Raw genomic sequence first — 17,788 nt, 5'->3', positions numbered from 1 at the left:
CGCGCGGCCCCGCCCCCGCCCGCTCCGGCGGCGCGGCTGCGGCGCGATGGGAGGAGGCGGCGGCGGCACGGGGCCCTGCTGCGCGCCGTGCCGCGTGCTCCCGCGGGCGCGGAGGTGAGCGGCAGTGGCGGGAGGGGCGCGGGGGGGGGGGCTCCGCGCGGGTCTTACTTCCCCCCTCCCTCCTCGGCTGGGTGAGGGCGGTGGGGGCTCCGCGCTGCCGGGGGGCGCGGCTGCCTGCGTGGGTCCTTCTCCGTCTTACTGAGACAGCGGAGGGGAGAGCGCTCCCGGGGAAACGGGCACCCCTCCCCGCAGGACCCCAGGGTCCGGTGTGCCCCCGCCGCTTCCTTCACCTCTCCGGCCCGCCCCCTGTCAACGGGTTGGAGCCGCTGCCGCTCCCCTCGCACGGCGGGCGTGTGCAGCGGAGCGGGGCTGCCGCGGGGACCCCTGGCTCTTACCGCCGAGCGTGGTCCCCCTGCCCACCTCCTGCATGGGAGCGGGTCGGGCAGCTCCCGCCGGAGGGGCGGAGGGGGGCGGAGGGGTCGGCGGGCGGGAGGGCGCCCTCTGCGGGCGGGGCGGGGCCCGGCCGCTGGGGCGTGGCGCGAGGGAGCGGCGGGCGCCAGGCGCCACCGGCGGGAGCCTGAGGTGAGAAGGTCGCGGTTGTACCCCGGGTCCAGCCGAGACGCCAGGGCGGCATCACCCCGCACAGCTTCCCCCCCGAAAAGTGCTCGGCTCTCCCTCGTGGCCCGCGGCGTCGGGTGAAGGGAGTCACGAAACAAGGAGCTCTCCCTAGGCCCCTCGGGTGGTCCCGGCAGCAGGGCCCCCGCGGCGGGCCCGTAGGCACGTTGCCTGTCTTTCGTGTGCGCCCTAGCCAAACACCCGCTCCGGACGGAAAATAAGACGGTAAGGCTGAGGGCTGTTCCCCTGGCGTCCCCTTCCCCGCGGCGGGGTGAGCACGTCGGCTGAGAGCCTGAGCAAAAAAATAGCTGGAATCGAGCCCCCTGACAAAACCCGTGAGGTCCCTGTCTGGCGCGGGGGCCCGCTGCCTGTCTCGCTTGCGTGGTGAACCTGCATTGGGTTCCCTTCCCAGCCTGGCTGGCTGGCAGGGAGGTCGTGCCGAATGAGGGATTTTGTTGGATGCATTAAGTGGTTAAGCGCTAAGTTGCTGTCATAGCGTGAGCTGCGTCTTCTTTGTAACCCAGACATTTTGGCAAGATCAGCGGCTAGTTATGTGAGGCAGCGTTTGCAGTTTCTTTATCTGCAGTTAGCGACCGGTTGCTCCATTTACCTTTTTGTATAGCTGTTGTTGAGACCCAGACATCCAAATGCTGTGGTTGGGCTTTGGTGTCAGAATCGGCGTTGTTCTCATGAGAATTTGGAGGACGCCTGACACAGAACGTGGGCAGCAAGAACATAAGGCGTGAGTTAAAGGGAGTAATATCTTGCAGCATGAATTATGAGATGCCCTTCAGCGCATCGCGCATTTCACCTGTTAATTTGTGTATGCAAATATAACGTATGTCCGTCTCAGTGGCAACTGCCTTTTTTGCAAGAAACAAATTACTTTAGAGTGTTTGTCGTCTTACCTGGGGAGAAAGTTGTCCCCACCCTCTAACTTTGACATACATTTCCAAATTAGATTAGGCTGGCTAAAACAATGAATGAGACAAAGAAATAAAATATTTCATTTATGCCAAATATGGACACAATTAAAACGTGCAGTGAAGACGTTACTTTAGAGCTCTTGCACTTCTTGGGCTGTTTTGGATAACAAACATGCGATAATTAAGCATAATTGAAACATCTTAAATGTTTGTTCTTGGGTCCCTTTCTTCTTCTTCTCTTTAATCCTTTGAAAAGTGCATAGAGGCTCCTTAGGAGTTAAAATTTTGCTTGGGTTTTATTACGCATCCCAGTCCTGGCGTGTCTCGGTAATCTGCAGTAGTTCACAGTCAGAACGCCCGCGTTGTTCCCCACCTCCTCTTGCTGTACTTCCTGCTTGGAGGCACCTGCTGGTACCAACAAGCGGCCCAGAGCCTGTCCCGGCTGCCAGCTTCTCTCCCACCCACGGTAATGGCGGGGCTGCTGGGAACGTCTTCGAGCCGCTCCTCTGAGAGGCAGCAGCAGAAGGGAATTTTGACCAGTCTTCTGGTATCTGGTAACTTGAGACCACCGTCCTCTTACAAGCAGGTGACCTCTGTCACCTGCATCATTGTGCTTATCTGTCAGAAGACAAAGCTGAATGCCAGCCTTTATGCTGTGCCTTTCCTTTCATGCCTTCCCTCCAAATGCTGATTCCTCCCCTTTCCTGGTTCTGGGTGATGGTTACCTCGTCTAAAGCAGTACAGGGCTTGTTGGCTTGAAAACAGTTTTTCCTGTTGTATCTATCTATCTTTACATCTAGGTTGGGATGTTTTCTTCCCCTTGCATTCTCCACTCCTTTCACTAGGAGTGTCCCTTCTCTAACTCAGAAGCGCTCAGGCCTGAGATCAGTCGTTTTCCACTCTTGTGTGTTAGCGCTGGGACTCTGATGATTCATTGCCTACAACTTTGTTTCATTAGGAATTGATCCCATTTTTCTTGAAGATTCTAGATTTATTGGAAGTTTCCAAATGAGGTTCTTGCACATTGCCCAAGGGCATGGTCGGTCTGTCTGCCTCTCTTTTTTTTTACATTTTATTTAAAATCTGTGGGAACCCAAGTTAGAAAATAATAACTGTTGAATACTGCTTTGTGATGGTGGAAGACTAGCTAATACATTTTTCATTTTTAAATAAGTGGTAGGGAAGAGAAGATTTTTTCCTAGTTGAGTATTTCTTTAAATTAATGCAACACTTAATTGCTTTGAGTGGTTAATCTCTTTCCACCACCTTGCACCTGCTTTTTTATGCCTCTCTGCTTCTGTGATCATGAACTTGGGAGGAGAGGCATGAACATACAGAGCTCTGTAATAGCAACTGGATATTAATGCTGATTTAAATTTGAACCCCCCCATCCTGATCTACTTTCTCTGTAGCTCTTCCCCTTTTTACCCTGGCATTAAAATATTTTCCATCATTCCTATGACTTAAACCTCTTACAGATTTTCATATATGTTTTCTATTCTTGCAAATACCTTGATCATAAGGTATAAAGTTAGAAAATCTGAAGCAGGACAGAGGATTTTGTTGCTACTTATGCAAGCTTTTGAGAAGAAAAGGTACAGTGGATCATTTTGCATTGGTTTCCTTTGGCTTCAGTGAAACTGTGAGTGGCTGAGTCCTTGCAGACCAAGAGAGAATTTGCCCTAAGGCTTGTTTCTGTGACTTGGGTCTGTTTGTTCGCGTACACTCTAATGATGGATCTCTGGCAAAAATAGCGAAGGTTTTTCATCACTATTATACAATGTCAAATGGATCTGGGTTGCTATTAGCTCTATGTGAACGCTGCTGAAGAGGCATACGACTAAATCGGTGCCAAATTTCTGATTTGATACTGTTCTTGTGCCAGTGCGTTACTTCAGCTTTTTCTGTTGAGCTTTCCTACAACTGATTTTTTGCTTAGGGGCTTTTTTCTATCTAAATTTGTATTGTGTGGTCTCTTTGATTTTATATCCCCCCCCCCCCCAATTCCAATTTTTTTTTTTTTTGAGATAACTTACAGATTTCCATATAACCATGGGATTCTTCATTGGTCTGTAATTGAAACACCTTAATTTGTTTTCTCTGAGATCTATGAGGCAAATCTGTTTTAATGGATTTGGCTTGTCAAAATTGTGCTTTTGTGGAAGTCATACTCTTACTTGAAGGTTTACTCTCAATAATGACATCTTCATTTAGTAGGTGACAGCATAAGAAAAAATTGCTTAAAAACTATTGTGATTCCTGTTAAGCTGCTTCATGAGGTAATCCAGATGTAAAAGCTTTCCTAAATATTTAAAGCTTTGCATATGTACAGCACTTAGGGTGTGTAGATTACTGTTCCTATCAGTTCCTCTGTCATTTCTGTCTCTCTCCGCTTATTGGACTGGCTATGTTAACCTAGATCCTGAACTAAATTATAAGGGGCAGCTTAATCAAACTGTGGTCTGTCTTCTCTTAGTGCCTTTTGGGAGGTAGCATAACCAGACCAGTAATAGTAAAATGCAAATACTGTAAGTTTATGCTCAGTGAACACAGAGAGTTTAGGGACGGCATGCTGTTTTTTCCCTTATTGACAATTGTGTGAAAAATATGAAGGCAAAAAAGCAGTACATTAGGCTAGATTGTTAAATCATCGACATATTGTTCATTATTTGAATGCAGCTTGGATGTTAAGCCATGAATTAAAAGGATTCAAACAGAGTCTGTTTGATCCACTTAATCCATTACCATAGTTAGTACTTACATTTTCTAAATGTGTGTAATCACCTTTAAAAAAAAGTATCTAAAATTAGGAATGGAATAATATTTGTTCGTTTTAATAATCTGAGATAAATATATTTTCTTACAAAATAGCACTAAACTGAGATTAATAGGTAGGTTCGGTATCTATTGCGGGCGATTTAAGAGGTATTCTTATTTTTATGTATGTTCTTGAAATCTAGATACTCAGAGCTAATTGAAATCTTGGTGAGGATAAATTTTATACAATTGCCTTGGGAAAGACTTTTGATTCACTAAACTTCCTTTCTGGATTAAAAACTTGGTAGCTGTTAATACCTTAATTTTAGTTTCTTTTCAGTTAGAGGGACAATATCCAGTCTCTCTGATCTGAGTCTCCCTGTTGTCCTTTGCTGTAGGTTGCGAAGATGGTACAGTCCCCTCTTGCGTTGCTCCTGCTGGCAGACTAGAGTTTGAGAGCGCGTGATACCAGTTGCTGCTGCACTCACTATTCAATGTTTCAAACCGATCCGAGGAAGTGACGCTCTCCTCTTTGGAGAGGCCGTAAAATGCATGTTATGAATTGTCTCTCCTTGGTCAATGATAAAGAAAATGGGGCTATTCCAGTTGCAACGGGATTAATGAACGAGGATACGACGACAGCATCTCAACTTTCTCAGCCTGCAGCACCGCTGCCCCCTCCGCCATGTCCTCTCACAGGGGCACCCCCAGCCCCTCCGCTCCCCCCGGGGATGCCACCCCCGCCGCCACCCCCTCCTCCACTGCCTGGGCCAAACATACCTCTGCCTCCACAGCTGATAAATGGACATGACAACCATGGCAAAAAAAAACGAATGCGGAGCTTTTTCTGGAAAACTATCCCTGAAGAACAAGTCCGTGGTAAAAACAATATCTGGACAATTGCTGCAAGACCGCAGTATCAGATTGATACAAAGACAATTGAGGAACTTTTTGGGCAGCAGGAAGAAACCAAGCCCCAGGACCTCCGAAGTCGATCTTTAAAGTCTTCATTTAAAGAGACTAAAGAGGAGGTAAGAATTGAAATAAAACCTCTCTTTTACATAATGCTGTAGGAAGTGATGTGAATTCTGACTCGTCTCTCTCTCTGTCGTGTTTCATCCGTACGGCAAATTTGTCTTGATTTGAAGGAGAGGTGAAGGACAGGGAGGATAAACGCTTTGTCCTTATTGGTACACATTTGTTTTTCAAAGAGCTAACAGTGTTTTATTAGTTTAACTTGGTAAGTGCTGTGATTTGATCACCTGTTAAAATAAATGTAAGTAAGCGGAAGGAGCTGAAGGCATCTGTATTTATTCATGTTGGATAGCCCTTGAGCTTTCAGTGTGAAACATAGGTGTACAGTAACTTTTCTCCTCAGCTCTTCTACTATGTCTGTTGTGCAAACAAAATGTTCTATGTGCAAACATGTACCAGGCAGGAGGGAAGAGAATCCTATTGCAAGGGTTAATGCTGTATATGCCCTTGCCGTCCTAGAGATATCAGGAAGGGAAGGACCAGTATGACAGCAAGGAAATAAAACATAATATAGTACTTAAGGGAATTTTTTAATTGAGATAACTTTAAAGTTTCAACTTTCATAAATGTTGCTTTCCTGCTAATGAAAACTTTATTTCGTCTGGCCTGCTTTTTCTGGACACTGAAATAACCTTCCAAGAAGGTCTGAAAAATGTTACTGATTTCTGTTCTGGTGGTGGTAAGGTATATACCAAGCACTATCAGGTTCAAATACTCTCCAGTGAACTGATAAGTAGCTTTTCTAGTTCTTAAATCCTGATTTATAGACAGCCTTTTTGTGAAGCCTGAATTGAATTGTCTCAAGTGATCTTTCTGTGAAGTAATTGGAGAGTTGAAATGCAGATTTAATCACGGGTGTGTGTCTACATACATGTAAACTTGTAAACAAAATACAGAGGGCATGGGGTTAAGACATGTAACAATGTATCAGTTTTTAGTGAGAAAATAGAGACTTGAAGGTATCTTGCAGGATTCAGCAGATGTCAAAATGAGATCAACGTGGACAAGGTGAGAAACCAATGTACTGATAGCGTGCATCTTGCACATAGATTAAAATAAGGGGTTTAAAACAGGCATGTGTATTGCAGACTCTGAAACCCTGACATGGGGAAGGAGTAATTGGGGCCATTGTCAGAGGTAGTCATTAACCTCTGCGCTGTTTTCAGGCTATGTTCATCTTTGAATCAGGATTGCAGTGAGTGGACTTCCTGTACTGCATACAGATGTACACAACTCCAGCCCCGTGTGTTTCCTTAGAAGCTTCCCCCTTTCAGGACTGCTGTGTGGTGAAGATCTGGTTATAGTAAAAATGATAAGTTTCATAAACTGAAAGTGGCCCCTAGCGCACACTAGCTGGGGCAGAGAAGACACCAGCGTGCTCCAGAACTCATGTGTTTTCATGCACAGCTTGAAACTCGGGGCATCCTGGGGAGGTTAAAAGCAGTGTTAGAGATTAAAATTACAGGCCTGCAAAACAGGGGTTTCTCCAAGATACAGTGCTTGGAAACAAAAGCGCACTTTGCTACAAATTAATGCTTTTGTGCATCCATCCGGAGCTGACACAGTGGTCCAACACAACTCTACTGCTTGATGCCTGCCCACTCTGGTTCAGGGCTCCCACGGTGCCTTTGCACGTGGCAGGCAGTGAGGCAACAGGATTTGCCTCTGAGTTATGCTACTTAAGTGACAAAATGTTCGACTCCGTTGCTAAGCTTTGTCAAGCATGCCGCAGCAGTGTGTCAGACAGCGATGAGCAATTTCTTGTGTGTTAATGGACTTTGCAGTACTAACTGCTTAGCAAGGAGGGAAGGAGATAATCCTGAAGAGCTATGTGTTATTGGAAGTGCGGAAGCACAGATACACAACAGCTCACATGCTTAACATTACTGCAGGCATCATTCAGCAGGAGTATGGAGATTTGAGGCATAGGCAATGTTTGTGATTTTTGTCATTGGTACTGTCAGCTGCTGCTTGCTCACTCACTTTAATGTATGATGGTTATCCTCAGTTCACTGTAGTAAATCTACAGAGGTTGAAAGAAGCAGGGGCAGGCTGAGGTACACAGCATCTGTTTGACCTTGTGGAGAGTGTGTTAGTGTGGGCTGAGGAAGCTCTAGTTCTCTTCCTGGCTGCATCACTGGCCTGGCAGGGGAAGGAGGACAAGATATTTTGAGTTTCAGTACCTCTATTCCTTTTGTGTAACACACAATTGATTTTAGAAAGTGCTTTATGGTCTATCAGTGAAAAATGTTCTTTGGAGTTTAAATAGTGGAATTAGTCTAGTTGGCATAGTATGTCAACAACGAATTTTCAAGATAACTTCAAGTGCATAAATTCAAGTATCACTTGGATCCAAATCTGAAAAAAATAACCCAGAACATGTCCAAAGTGCTGTCCAAAAGTACACGGCTGGAGTCTGCTCTTTTGGCTCAGTGGGATTCCTCTTGGTACAGTGGCACAGCTTCAGTCGGAGCGGTTAAAAGCAACTCTTCAGCCAGTGTTGAGGGCACTCCCCCAGAGACTGTGGTGGAGGTAGGGGTTTCATACCTTCTCCAGAGATTGCTGTTGATTATGAAGTCATGAGCAGTTTTGGAAGAAGTGCTCTCTACATGTAGGAGCTTAAAATACTGCATGTCCTTTTAATTCCTTACTTGCCAGTGATTTATACAGGGAATTTAGATGCCCAGCTCTGGTTATTGAATCCCAGTTTGGGAGACTTAGCACTAAACATCATCATTATAACAGAAGTCCCTTTTGAGATTTGAGTCAAGCTCCTACAGCAAATGTTTTTCTTTTTGTAAACAATCCCTCACCAAACCCTTAGGAGATTAATTAACATGTTTCCTTGACTAAAGGCTTAATTTGCCCTATGGTTTCAGTAATTTGAACCTCTGAAAAATAGGGGGTGTAGACTTAAGTTTACACACCAATTTACTTTCCCCATCCTTTAGTGGTGTCACAGTATGGCATAACATACACTCACCTAGGCTATAGCTAGTGTGGCAGCGGAGCGGGCAGAACAGTTTGTTGCCAGCCAAGGGAGCTGCTCTTGCTTTCTCCTTCGAACTGCCCCTCTGCTCCTGTCCCTCATCTCTCCCATCTGTGCACTGGCTCTGGCAGACATCGGACCCTCTGTAAACACAAACAAGTAGCTCAGCAGAATGCTGTTGGGGTTTTTCGTTTGTTATCTACTGGAGCAGTTTTCTGCTATTTTAGTGAGTTTTGATGGCTTGCAAAAGGGTGCAGTGAATTCCAGAGCCTGTGTGAGGGGCTAATGAGAGGAGGAGGAGAGAGAAAGAAGATGGAAGGGGCGAACAGGATGCCTTTCCTAGCCATGCCCTCTCTGTCTTCCCTGTGCTGGCTCTGATGCTCATTCCACCTTGAGAGCTGATTCAACCTGTTAATCCAGCAGAGGACCAACACAGCAAAAAAGCCAATGAGATGAGTAGCAGTGCCTGCCTAAGGGAAAGAGCAGGCTAGGAATGTGACAGGGGAGGATGACATGGAGCAGGACAGCCCCTGTAGTAAGCTGCTAGGTTCACTCTGGCACACTGTGGAAGTGCACCTTTCCTCAACTACTCCAGGCAGTGCGTGTGGCCTGGAGAATAGAGGCCAAAATATTAAACTCAGCAGTGATGGTTAGTGTGTTGTAAAGTGGAAGCTGAAGCAGGAAGTTGTTTATATCCTTCCTAACCTCCAGCACCAAGCCTGTGCCACCAGGCTGTTCCATGCTTGCTGTAATTTGTAAGCTGTATCCCACCATGTGAAACCCCATTGTTCTTATCCAAAGAATACATGTAATGTTTTGCTTTCACTAATCTGTCATAAATCCACTTTGTCATGTTCCTGTTCCTCACTGACAATCTCATGGCAAGAAACTCCTATTGCATTTCTGCAGTCACTACAAAGTCAGTATTGATGTGGGGCGGTTTGTGTCTCCCGGAACACTCCTCTGAATCTTTTGTGTTGATTGCAAATTTGTATCAGAGTTCAGGAGTAGATTTCCTCTTACCATCATCAGAACTTTGCCATGGTACTCAAGCTAATGTTCCCTTTCCTTTAATACATCTAACCCGGTGAATATTTCAGTGGTGGATTAATGTTTGTCAAACTGATGCTGTTATTACCCCACATGATCTGTGTCTGCTGCAGATTTCAGAAGTACACTGAGTTGAATACCGTGGTGATGAGAAGCAGACTCATGAGTGAACCAGCTGTTCTTGCTTCAAAGATTGCACTGTTTAAGAAGGAGAGGTGGCAAGTGTGTGAGGCAGTGACACTTGCATTGGTTGGCAAAGTGCGGGTGTTGAGAAGGTGCAAAGTATCTGAGAGAATTGTACTTCCAGAGTAGGATAAACAAAAATTTAATAGTTTTCTCTGGCAGGATAGTTGAAGAAGATGGAGAAAGCTTTCCTGAATTTATCTAAATTAAATCATAAGAAGCCATATGAGAGTTTTCTTTGGTATAGAGAATCCCAGTGAGACTAGGAAAGTCTATTCTCAATTCTTAATTACAGTTCAGTGTAACTTTTTGAGTTAAGAACTCTGAGGGTATTACTAGTGGATAGCACTTCAAAATTTCTTTAGGTGGTAGACAGAAATTTGGAAGATGGTCTGCTGGCACCAGTGCTGAAGGTGTGTATGAATAGAAGATAGGAGCAGACTGAGCAGAATTTATAAAAAGCTGGGGTAATGTTTAAAAGGTAAAAAGCAACAGCTTGGTAGGAAGTCCTATGCAGACAGCTTTCTGCAAGGACAAAATTAAATGAAAGCTTGGTTGGGAAAAAGAGTAGACATTATGAACAGATGTTAAGGCTAAGATTATGAATCTAATGTGCAACTGAATGTGAGATGGAAGATACCGTATTTGTGTGCAAGGATTGGGAACCTGTATTTATGGAATATCTGCCAGGTTCGCCTTTTCTCCTCCTCATGCTCCCAAGTGGAAACTTCTGGAAGGCAGATAAGTAATGACAGCTTTTGCAGACACTTCTGATAATCTTGAAGTGGACACCAAGCAAAGAGTGACCAAAAACTGATCCATGTGTTTTGATTGTGTGCCTGAAAAAGAAATCAGAGAAAAAAATAGAGTCCAGTCATATGGAAAGCAAGAAGTGTGTAAAAGATCCTTGTACTTATGAACAGCTATGACATTTTTATGTTGTGCTGATAAGACAAATGCAGCTGTATATGTTGCCATCTGTTGTTTTTCTTCAAGGGAAGATGTTAAAAAAATTCTCTAGTTTTGTTTCAGGTTGTATTGTAAATCTGAGTTGTGCCATGGAAACCAAAGGTTTACCCAGATGATGGTTAGTCTTATTGTAACAGTTACCTTCTGTGACTGAAAATATTATGTACAGAAGGTTAACTGTGAATATGTTTTAAAAAAACCCAACAAACAAAAAGCCAGATCATGATGGCAAAGCTTATTGGCTTAAACTAGTACAGAGAAATGAAAGAATTAGGAGTGAGCAGAGCAATTGGAGACTGGAGCTGCAGTTTGAGAGGTCATTGAGAGGTCCCTGCCGTAAAACATTTGAAAAAGATTAGATACTGCAGGGGAAGAGATAGTTGAACCTGTCCTATGTTAAGGGGCTTTCCCTTAATGATCTGTTGGGGGCCTCTCAACTCCTAAGATAACAGGAGAATAAACCACGATCTGTCCTCTTATCTTTGCATATGCTAAAACTGAAGGGCTTCAGGCTAGCAATCATCTAATTAAAACGAATGTGCTGATATTTCCTGTGTTTTCTAGTCTTTGCTGGTTTCAGAAGAGAGGAAATTCCAAAATTTCAGAAAACTTTTTGATTTGATTCACACTCTTCAGCAGATGAGGAGGTTCTCTCCTGGGTCTATGTTGAGGATAGCATGTTAATCATACTGGTATTTTCACTGTCACCAGCTGACTGCAGGCTAATTCAATTTCATGACATTGCATTTATATATGTATTTCTAATTCGTGCAGTGTCACAGAGGTCAAGACACCTTTCCAGTTGTCAAAACCTCAAACATCATGTGAGTCCAACAGCAGTCTTTAACATCTGTGTGTGCTGAGTTGTTTTATTGTAGCAGTCGGATGGCACTGTTAACATGAAACAATTCTCTTGTCCTTGTAAATCTCATGACTTTTGTAGCTCTTTATCACCATAATAGCCGAGGTAAAATTTTAACCTTAAAGACACGATTCGCTAAAACAGGGCAAACATCTCATATTTGAACTTGTATGCTGTTACAGGAGAAAAACTAGTATAAAAAGAATTAACACTTTCATTTAACAATTTTTTTAGAAAATAATTAGAGAAAAAAAGTTAGGTTTTTTTCCTCTGTTTAATTTCCAGAATTGTACATGTAAGATGATATAGCAAATCAACTTTAAAATATAAAGCGGGGGGAGACTATTATTTTATTATGGGTTTCTGTTTGCTTCTAGATAAAGCAAACAGATTTGAGCATTATTTGTCTTAGGTTTTGATTCAAGATCAACTTACTTATCTTTCTGTGGATCAGCGTGGCTGTTAGTTTGCGTGAATGAAATCAGTAGTGCATACTGACCTCTGCTTAGAAAGCCCATCCTCACATTTGTTACAAAACCTCTGAAACGTGGGTTTTGAAGTGTCGTGCTCACTAACTGTGGGGGTTTCGAATGCAATACCACGTATTACTTGATAAGCAACATTTTTCAGATGTAGTGTTATGAAATAAGCAAGAAGAATATTTTTATTTTGTAATGAAATAGAACTTATCTTCCTTTCTTCTATAAATGTTGCTATGGTTTTTTTGCTTCATTTGATAAAATGTGGTGTGGGTGTGCTGTGTATTTCCTTGGTAAAAACTAGTTCTGTAATATATGATCTTTGTTGTTAAGAAATGACTCTGTATTCATTTTGTCTGTGATTTGGTGGCAACTGCAAACAATTATCTGTAGCAATTTTAAAAATATCTACATTATATGCTATTGTCTTAGGTACTGGTAGATTAATCTCTCTTGCTTTCTCTTTCAGGTTTCCATTTTGGATGCAAAAAGAAGTATGAACATTGGGATATTTCTCAAACAATTCAAAAAGTAAGATTTGATCATGCAGCTAATGCAAGCAACAGTTGTGTGAAATTCTTTGTATTTCTCATCAAATGTCTTGTGTATTGTGTTCTGTTCCTTGTGGACTTTACATTTCTGTGCAGGTTTGTCATAAGTAACTGCATTTCATAATTTGTTTTCTAATATGTTTAGTTTTGAGTGCCATTACAACTTAGCACCAAACATTTAGAGTTTGCTACTGTTAAACAGTTGAAGTGAGTTTTCAGGTATAGTTAGGGGAAGCCCTTATATCTCATGTAATACTGCATGAGAGCTGCTTTTCACTGGCTTCCTTTCTTTATAAAGAATTAATAGAAAGGGGTGAGATGAGGAATTTTGTTTTAAGAGCAAGCTTTTTCAATGCTATCTTTATTCATTGATAATGTTGCCCTTCAGTAAAGGGTCACTGAAAGTGGTGTTAGAACAATGCTGCTGTGGGCACTGATATGTAACCTCATTATAATTCCTTTGAGTAGCCCAGGCATATTTTTTTTTTTCCAATTTGTGTAACTTGTTCACCCTGCAAGTGTTAGAAATGTGTATGCTCAATTGTTTTTTTCAAGGTCTGCTGAATCCATCATTGAAGATATTTATCATGGAAGAAGTGAGCCCTATGGTTCTGAACTGCTGCACGAATTTCTTAAATTATTACCAGAAGCAGAGGAGGTAAATAATGGTTTTACAAAAAAAGTTATTTTTTTGTAGAGTTCTACTGCCTGGGATTCCAACATGAAGGTCTGTAAAAGAGGAATCCCAAAGCCTTCCTGAGGCCAGGGGACAGGAAACCACTGAGTGCAGAAGTTTAATCTTCATTTGACATGTGATACTGAGGTTGCAGTGTAGTCATTCCCTTCACATCAAGTAATTTCACCTACTTTAGGATGTTTCTTAATGAAAGTAGTGATAAGGTATGTGTTTCTCTGATGTCCCTTATGATGTCCCTTTTGTCGAATCAACATTTCGGTAAGACCTGGAACCCTCCTGTGTGCAGATATCTCTGCTCTAGGAGGGGTAAGAAAACTCAGAATCAAAGTATATCCTAATGCAAACAAATTAAGTTTCACTTCTTTGGCACCTGCCTCATGCTTTCCCATTGCAGTGCCTGTGAGTTGAATATTGGTAGCTCTATGCTACTTACTGTCTCTTCCCTTCTGGTTTGCTGCCTGCTTGGTGCATCTGGGATCTGCCTGCTCCTGGGCCCGGGTCGTTGGGTTCCAACAGGACAGAAAGGCTGCCCTGCTGTGCAGCACCCATAGAATTTGCTAACATGGCTTAGTGCTTCAAAGGAGACATGTAAATGCTGCTTTCTCCCCTCCCAGTCCCAACCTTCAAGTCCATTCACATGATTAAAGAGGTGAAGCTTCCTCAACTGACCTGGGAGCCCTGCTTAATGATGCACGGTTCCTTGTCTGCTCCTGTATTTGCACTGACCCATTTGTATGTACTTGAGAGAAATGTATACCGCAAACTTGACAAAATTAGCATTAGAATTGCTTGAGTGCTTCACATCAAAGTGATGGCTGAAACCTGGGAAATTGCTAGTTAAGGTCCACATACAGATCAACCTCAACTCCCATGCTTTACCACTTCAAGGTCGTACTGTCAGAGCACTCTGTTCCTCTGTGCAGCAGCAAATCTCAGATCCAGTCAACAGCAAAATGTTGTATTATTTTGCTGTCAAATATATAACCCTAAATTGGGCTGCTTTTGCAGGGATTCTTGTAAGAACCATGTTATGATATTATATTTGATTATTATATTTTTAGAGTTGATATCAACAAGTTGAAATGTAATTAATCTGAAAAGAAGGAGGTGACAGTAGTTCTGGGAGCTCAAAACTACTCCCCCTTCCCTCTTTGTTTGAATTTCAGTACATATTCCTGTATTTAAAAGGAATTTATCTCCTTCTGAAAGAGTCAGAGGAGAACAGTGATGTACTAACTTAAAAGAAAGTGACTCCTAGTTAACTTTGTATATGTTCAGCGAATTAGACTGAAAGAAAAGTGTTTTTTCTTCTTTTCCTCTTTCTGGTTTAGATCTTGGTTGTTATTTTACAATAAGTAGAAAATCTTTGAGATAGTGTACTCTTATGTGATCTAAATGTTGTAATTCAGCTAGAATTGTAATGCAAGTTGTTTGGATTTTATCAGAATTTTGTCTGTAATACTCAGACACTTTAGATATCTGGTAGATGCTGTTAAGAGTGAAAAGGTACATTTATTTCCTAGTAGATGATTTGATGACAGGCCTGCCCCTCAAGATAGTGGGGCCAGAGCACTTAAGAAGTGCTTTTAAGGAGGCACTTGAGAAAATACCAGAAGAGATTTTATGGCGCAGAGGAGTGTTAGAAATTAAGGGGCATTACACGTTAGATTTGTTGCTGTTCCCAAGGGATGGCTGGAAAGACGCTTGCTCCCCGTGTGCAGGTATTTGTATGTATTTAATTAGTTCCATGCTTCAGAGATCGCGTTGCTCACCATCAGGAAAAGGAAAGACCCCCTTTCCCTTTGTTATTCTGCCCGTAATTGTTTAACTTGGGAGTTTTCCCTGCAAGAGCTGGAGTAGGGGGCAGGACAGGGAGAAGATCCCGAGTGTGAGGGATTGATGCTTCTGCTGGTATGGAAAAATGTTTCAGTGCCTTCATGTCTTCGTGCTTCAAGTGTTCAAAGAATAAGTAGGTCCAACAACTCCTTTACTACTGTGGCTCCTAAAATTTTAGTGTAGTCAGTTGAAAAAATTGTTCTCTTTAGGACCCTCAGAGCTTTTGTTGTCTGTCTTTTTCAGCATTTTCCCCCCCCCTTAAATGTATGTTTATTGTTCTCCTTGTATGTCCCCTTCTTTTTTTTTATTAATTTATTATCAGCCTCCTAGTCTGAATACCTGTCTCCTGGAATAGTGATTCACTGTTTGCTAAGGGAAAGCCATGAGAGTTAAGGGGAAGCTATCAGAACTATACAGTCCCTCTCCACATACAAATAATCCAAAATCACTGGAAATATCAGATGAAGTGGAGTTATTTGTTCTGCTGTTCCCTATTCTGTTTAAAGGTCCCTAATTTCTTTTTGATCTGGTAGTCTATCACATGAAAGAGCTTTGGCAAGGTGTCATCACATTGGCCTGTCCCTGCAGAATGTGGCACCCATCCTCAGCAAGGGTTCCTTGAGATTGTTACCCTCAGATTCTTCCCATTCTCCTAAAGACCTGCTTTGTTGTTGTAGGGGTTCAGAATTACTCTGAGCAGAGACTTAAGCAGTCAGATCCTTAAAGGTTAGTTGTCATACAGTTACCAGTGCTGTCTTGATGTAACCATGGGTGGGCTTCTGCAGTTCCTCTTTGTCTACTCTTCTTTTCAGCAGCTCAGGCATTTACAGTCACATTTCCCAGTAGCACAGTTCTCTTGCAGGTTGGAATGCCAAGTGCCCCCTGCCAGGCATGTGCTTCACCCCAATAATTGTGTTTGGAGATGCCTTCTGCCTTTTCTTTCATACAGTACCATAAATCCTCAGTCTGTAAAAGTGAAAGGAGAGAGAGAACACCACCATTCCTGGTCATAGCTGTAGAAAGGGCAACTGGACCGTCACATTTCTTTTTTACCAACAACCTTTACAGTTTATCTAGTGTGAATAAACACTGGCTTTACACTCAAATCTTATCTTATCTAGAAGCGTTGTGATATATAGTCACATTACCTGAATGTTCCCTTGGTCACCAGTTTGTAGTATGTGACATACTTTACATCATTTCAGTCCGTATTATCTCAGGCACCTGATGAACGTTCCAGCGTCTTTGAGATGGAACAGCTTTTTGACAATGGAGGCTAAGTACTGGGGCTAACAAATACATTTAACATCTGTTGTCTTTATTCTTTCTTTTTGCAGTATTGTAATGTGGCAACTCTGCTTACATGCAGAAATAGGCGTCAGTACTAGTAATTTTCTAGCTGTTTTCTATGCAAAATCCCAACAGCTTTCATAGCTGTTGGGATTTTTGTGTATAAATGGCAAATACTGGCTCTTTGCTGGATGTTTTTGTCAAACTGAATAAGACCATTATTGAAATATTGGCACTGCTGTGACGTCTTTTGTCAAACTGAAAACGTTTGGGTATTTTCAAATGTTTAATTTGAAAAACTTGACAAGTTCTTCAAGCTGGCAAACCTGGAGCTTGCTGCAAGGTTCCACTCAATGTTTTGTCCAGGCCTGTGTGTGGGGCACCAGCCTAGCCATCATACAGTGGTTAAAAAAAATGACCAAGAAAAGGTATAAAAATTCTCAATACATTAACAAGTAAGATAAGATCACTGATTTTGTGTAAGCCTTGTTAGAAGTCCTGCTGCTTGTATCTTACTGTGGTTAGCAGTTTTGTAAGAGGAAGAAATGCCTATTTTGAATCTCCTCTGCTTCATCCCTTTTGCAGCTCATGTTTTTTTTCCAGGGAGCCTTTGTCTTGACTTAAGCAATGGCCTTCTCTGCTATATCACTTCTAAAAAGATTCCTAGCTGTTTCTTAATGATATCCTGTTAAAATGGATGACAGCTGTCATTTACTGGCATCCTGACCAAAGCAGAGGAGAAGCTTTTAGCTGCTTTTATGTGCATATCATTGCACTCTTCAGCAGGCCCAGACTGGTAAAAGTTGAGAGTGTCCAGTGTTTAATGAGCTAGAATAGCCAGAAGTTGTACTTTAAATATATAGAGCATATCATACTGCTAATCAGCTCACCCACACATATGCACGCCCAGGTTATCAACACAATGTCTTAACTTCCTTTATAATGTCTCAAGCCTGTCTTTTGCTCATATACTCTGTTTTAAAACCCTAGTCATCTGTCACCTGCTTTACTGGAATTGTTTCTGTCTGTCATCTCTACTCTTTTCAAACTATGTTTGTGTAGTTAAGTGCCCCCTCCTTTTCTCAGCCAGTGCTGTGTATGACTGACCATCCTTTGTAACTTTCATCTCCTGCTTCCTTTTTCACCCCTTATGATAGCTGCAGATTTTTCTCCTTTTCTTTTTATCATTTGCTGATAGAGGTTTGCCACTGCCCAGGCACGTGCCCCGTGGTGCCTCCCCACCTAATACATTAGCTGCTTTCCCACATGCCCTTGTGGCTGGGTTCCACTGTGATACCTTTTGGAGTTTTGGTATTTTTTAACTGTTTTTTCTTTAGTGCCCTGAATGTTTGCAATGATATGGAAATATTAAAAAAAAAAAAAAGAGAGAAAATGTTTACTCCTTTGGACTATTGCACTTGGCTTTATTTATTTATTTGTAACATGTGGAATATTTGACTTATTTGATTGGAAGACAGGGAAATAGTTA

The 17,788-nt window shown here is 42.5% G+C and overlaps 1 protein-coding gene across 1 annotated transcript in view; it reads left to right on the top strand.

Moving 5' to 3' along the window:
• Positions 1-17,788, top strand: part of FHDC1 (FH2 domain containing 1) — a 37,605-nt gene continuing 19,817 nt past the window's right edge. Inside the window, exons 1-4 of the mRNA XM_054825576.1 lie at positions 1-114; positions 4,757-5,389; positions 12,395-12,456; positions 13,032-13,134. Of these exons, the coding sequence (XP_054681551.1) occupies positions 4,907-5,389; positions 12,395-12,456; positions 13,032-13,134 (648 nt within the window). The 5' untranslated portion in view covers positions 1-114; positions 4,757-4,906. The remainder of the gene's footprint in view (positions 115-4,756; positions 5,390-12,394; positions 12,457-13,031; positions 13,135-17,788) is intronic.

Source organism: Grus americana, chromosome 4 (genome assembly GCF_028858705.1).
Source record: "Grus americana isolate bGruAme1 chromosome 4, bGruAme1.mat, whole genome shotgun sequence".
NCBI classification, from domain to species: domain Eukaryota; kingdom Metazoa; phylum Chordata; class Aves; order Gruiformes; family Gruidae; genus Grus; species Grus americana.
The sequence above is the reverse complement of the archived record's forward strand: the minus strand, read 5'-3'. Positions and strand labels throughout refer to the sequence as shown.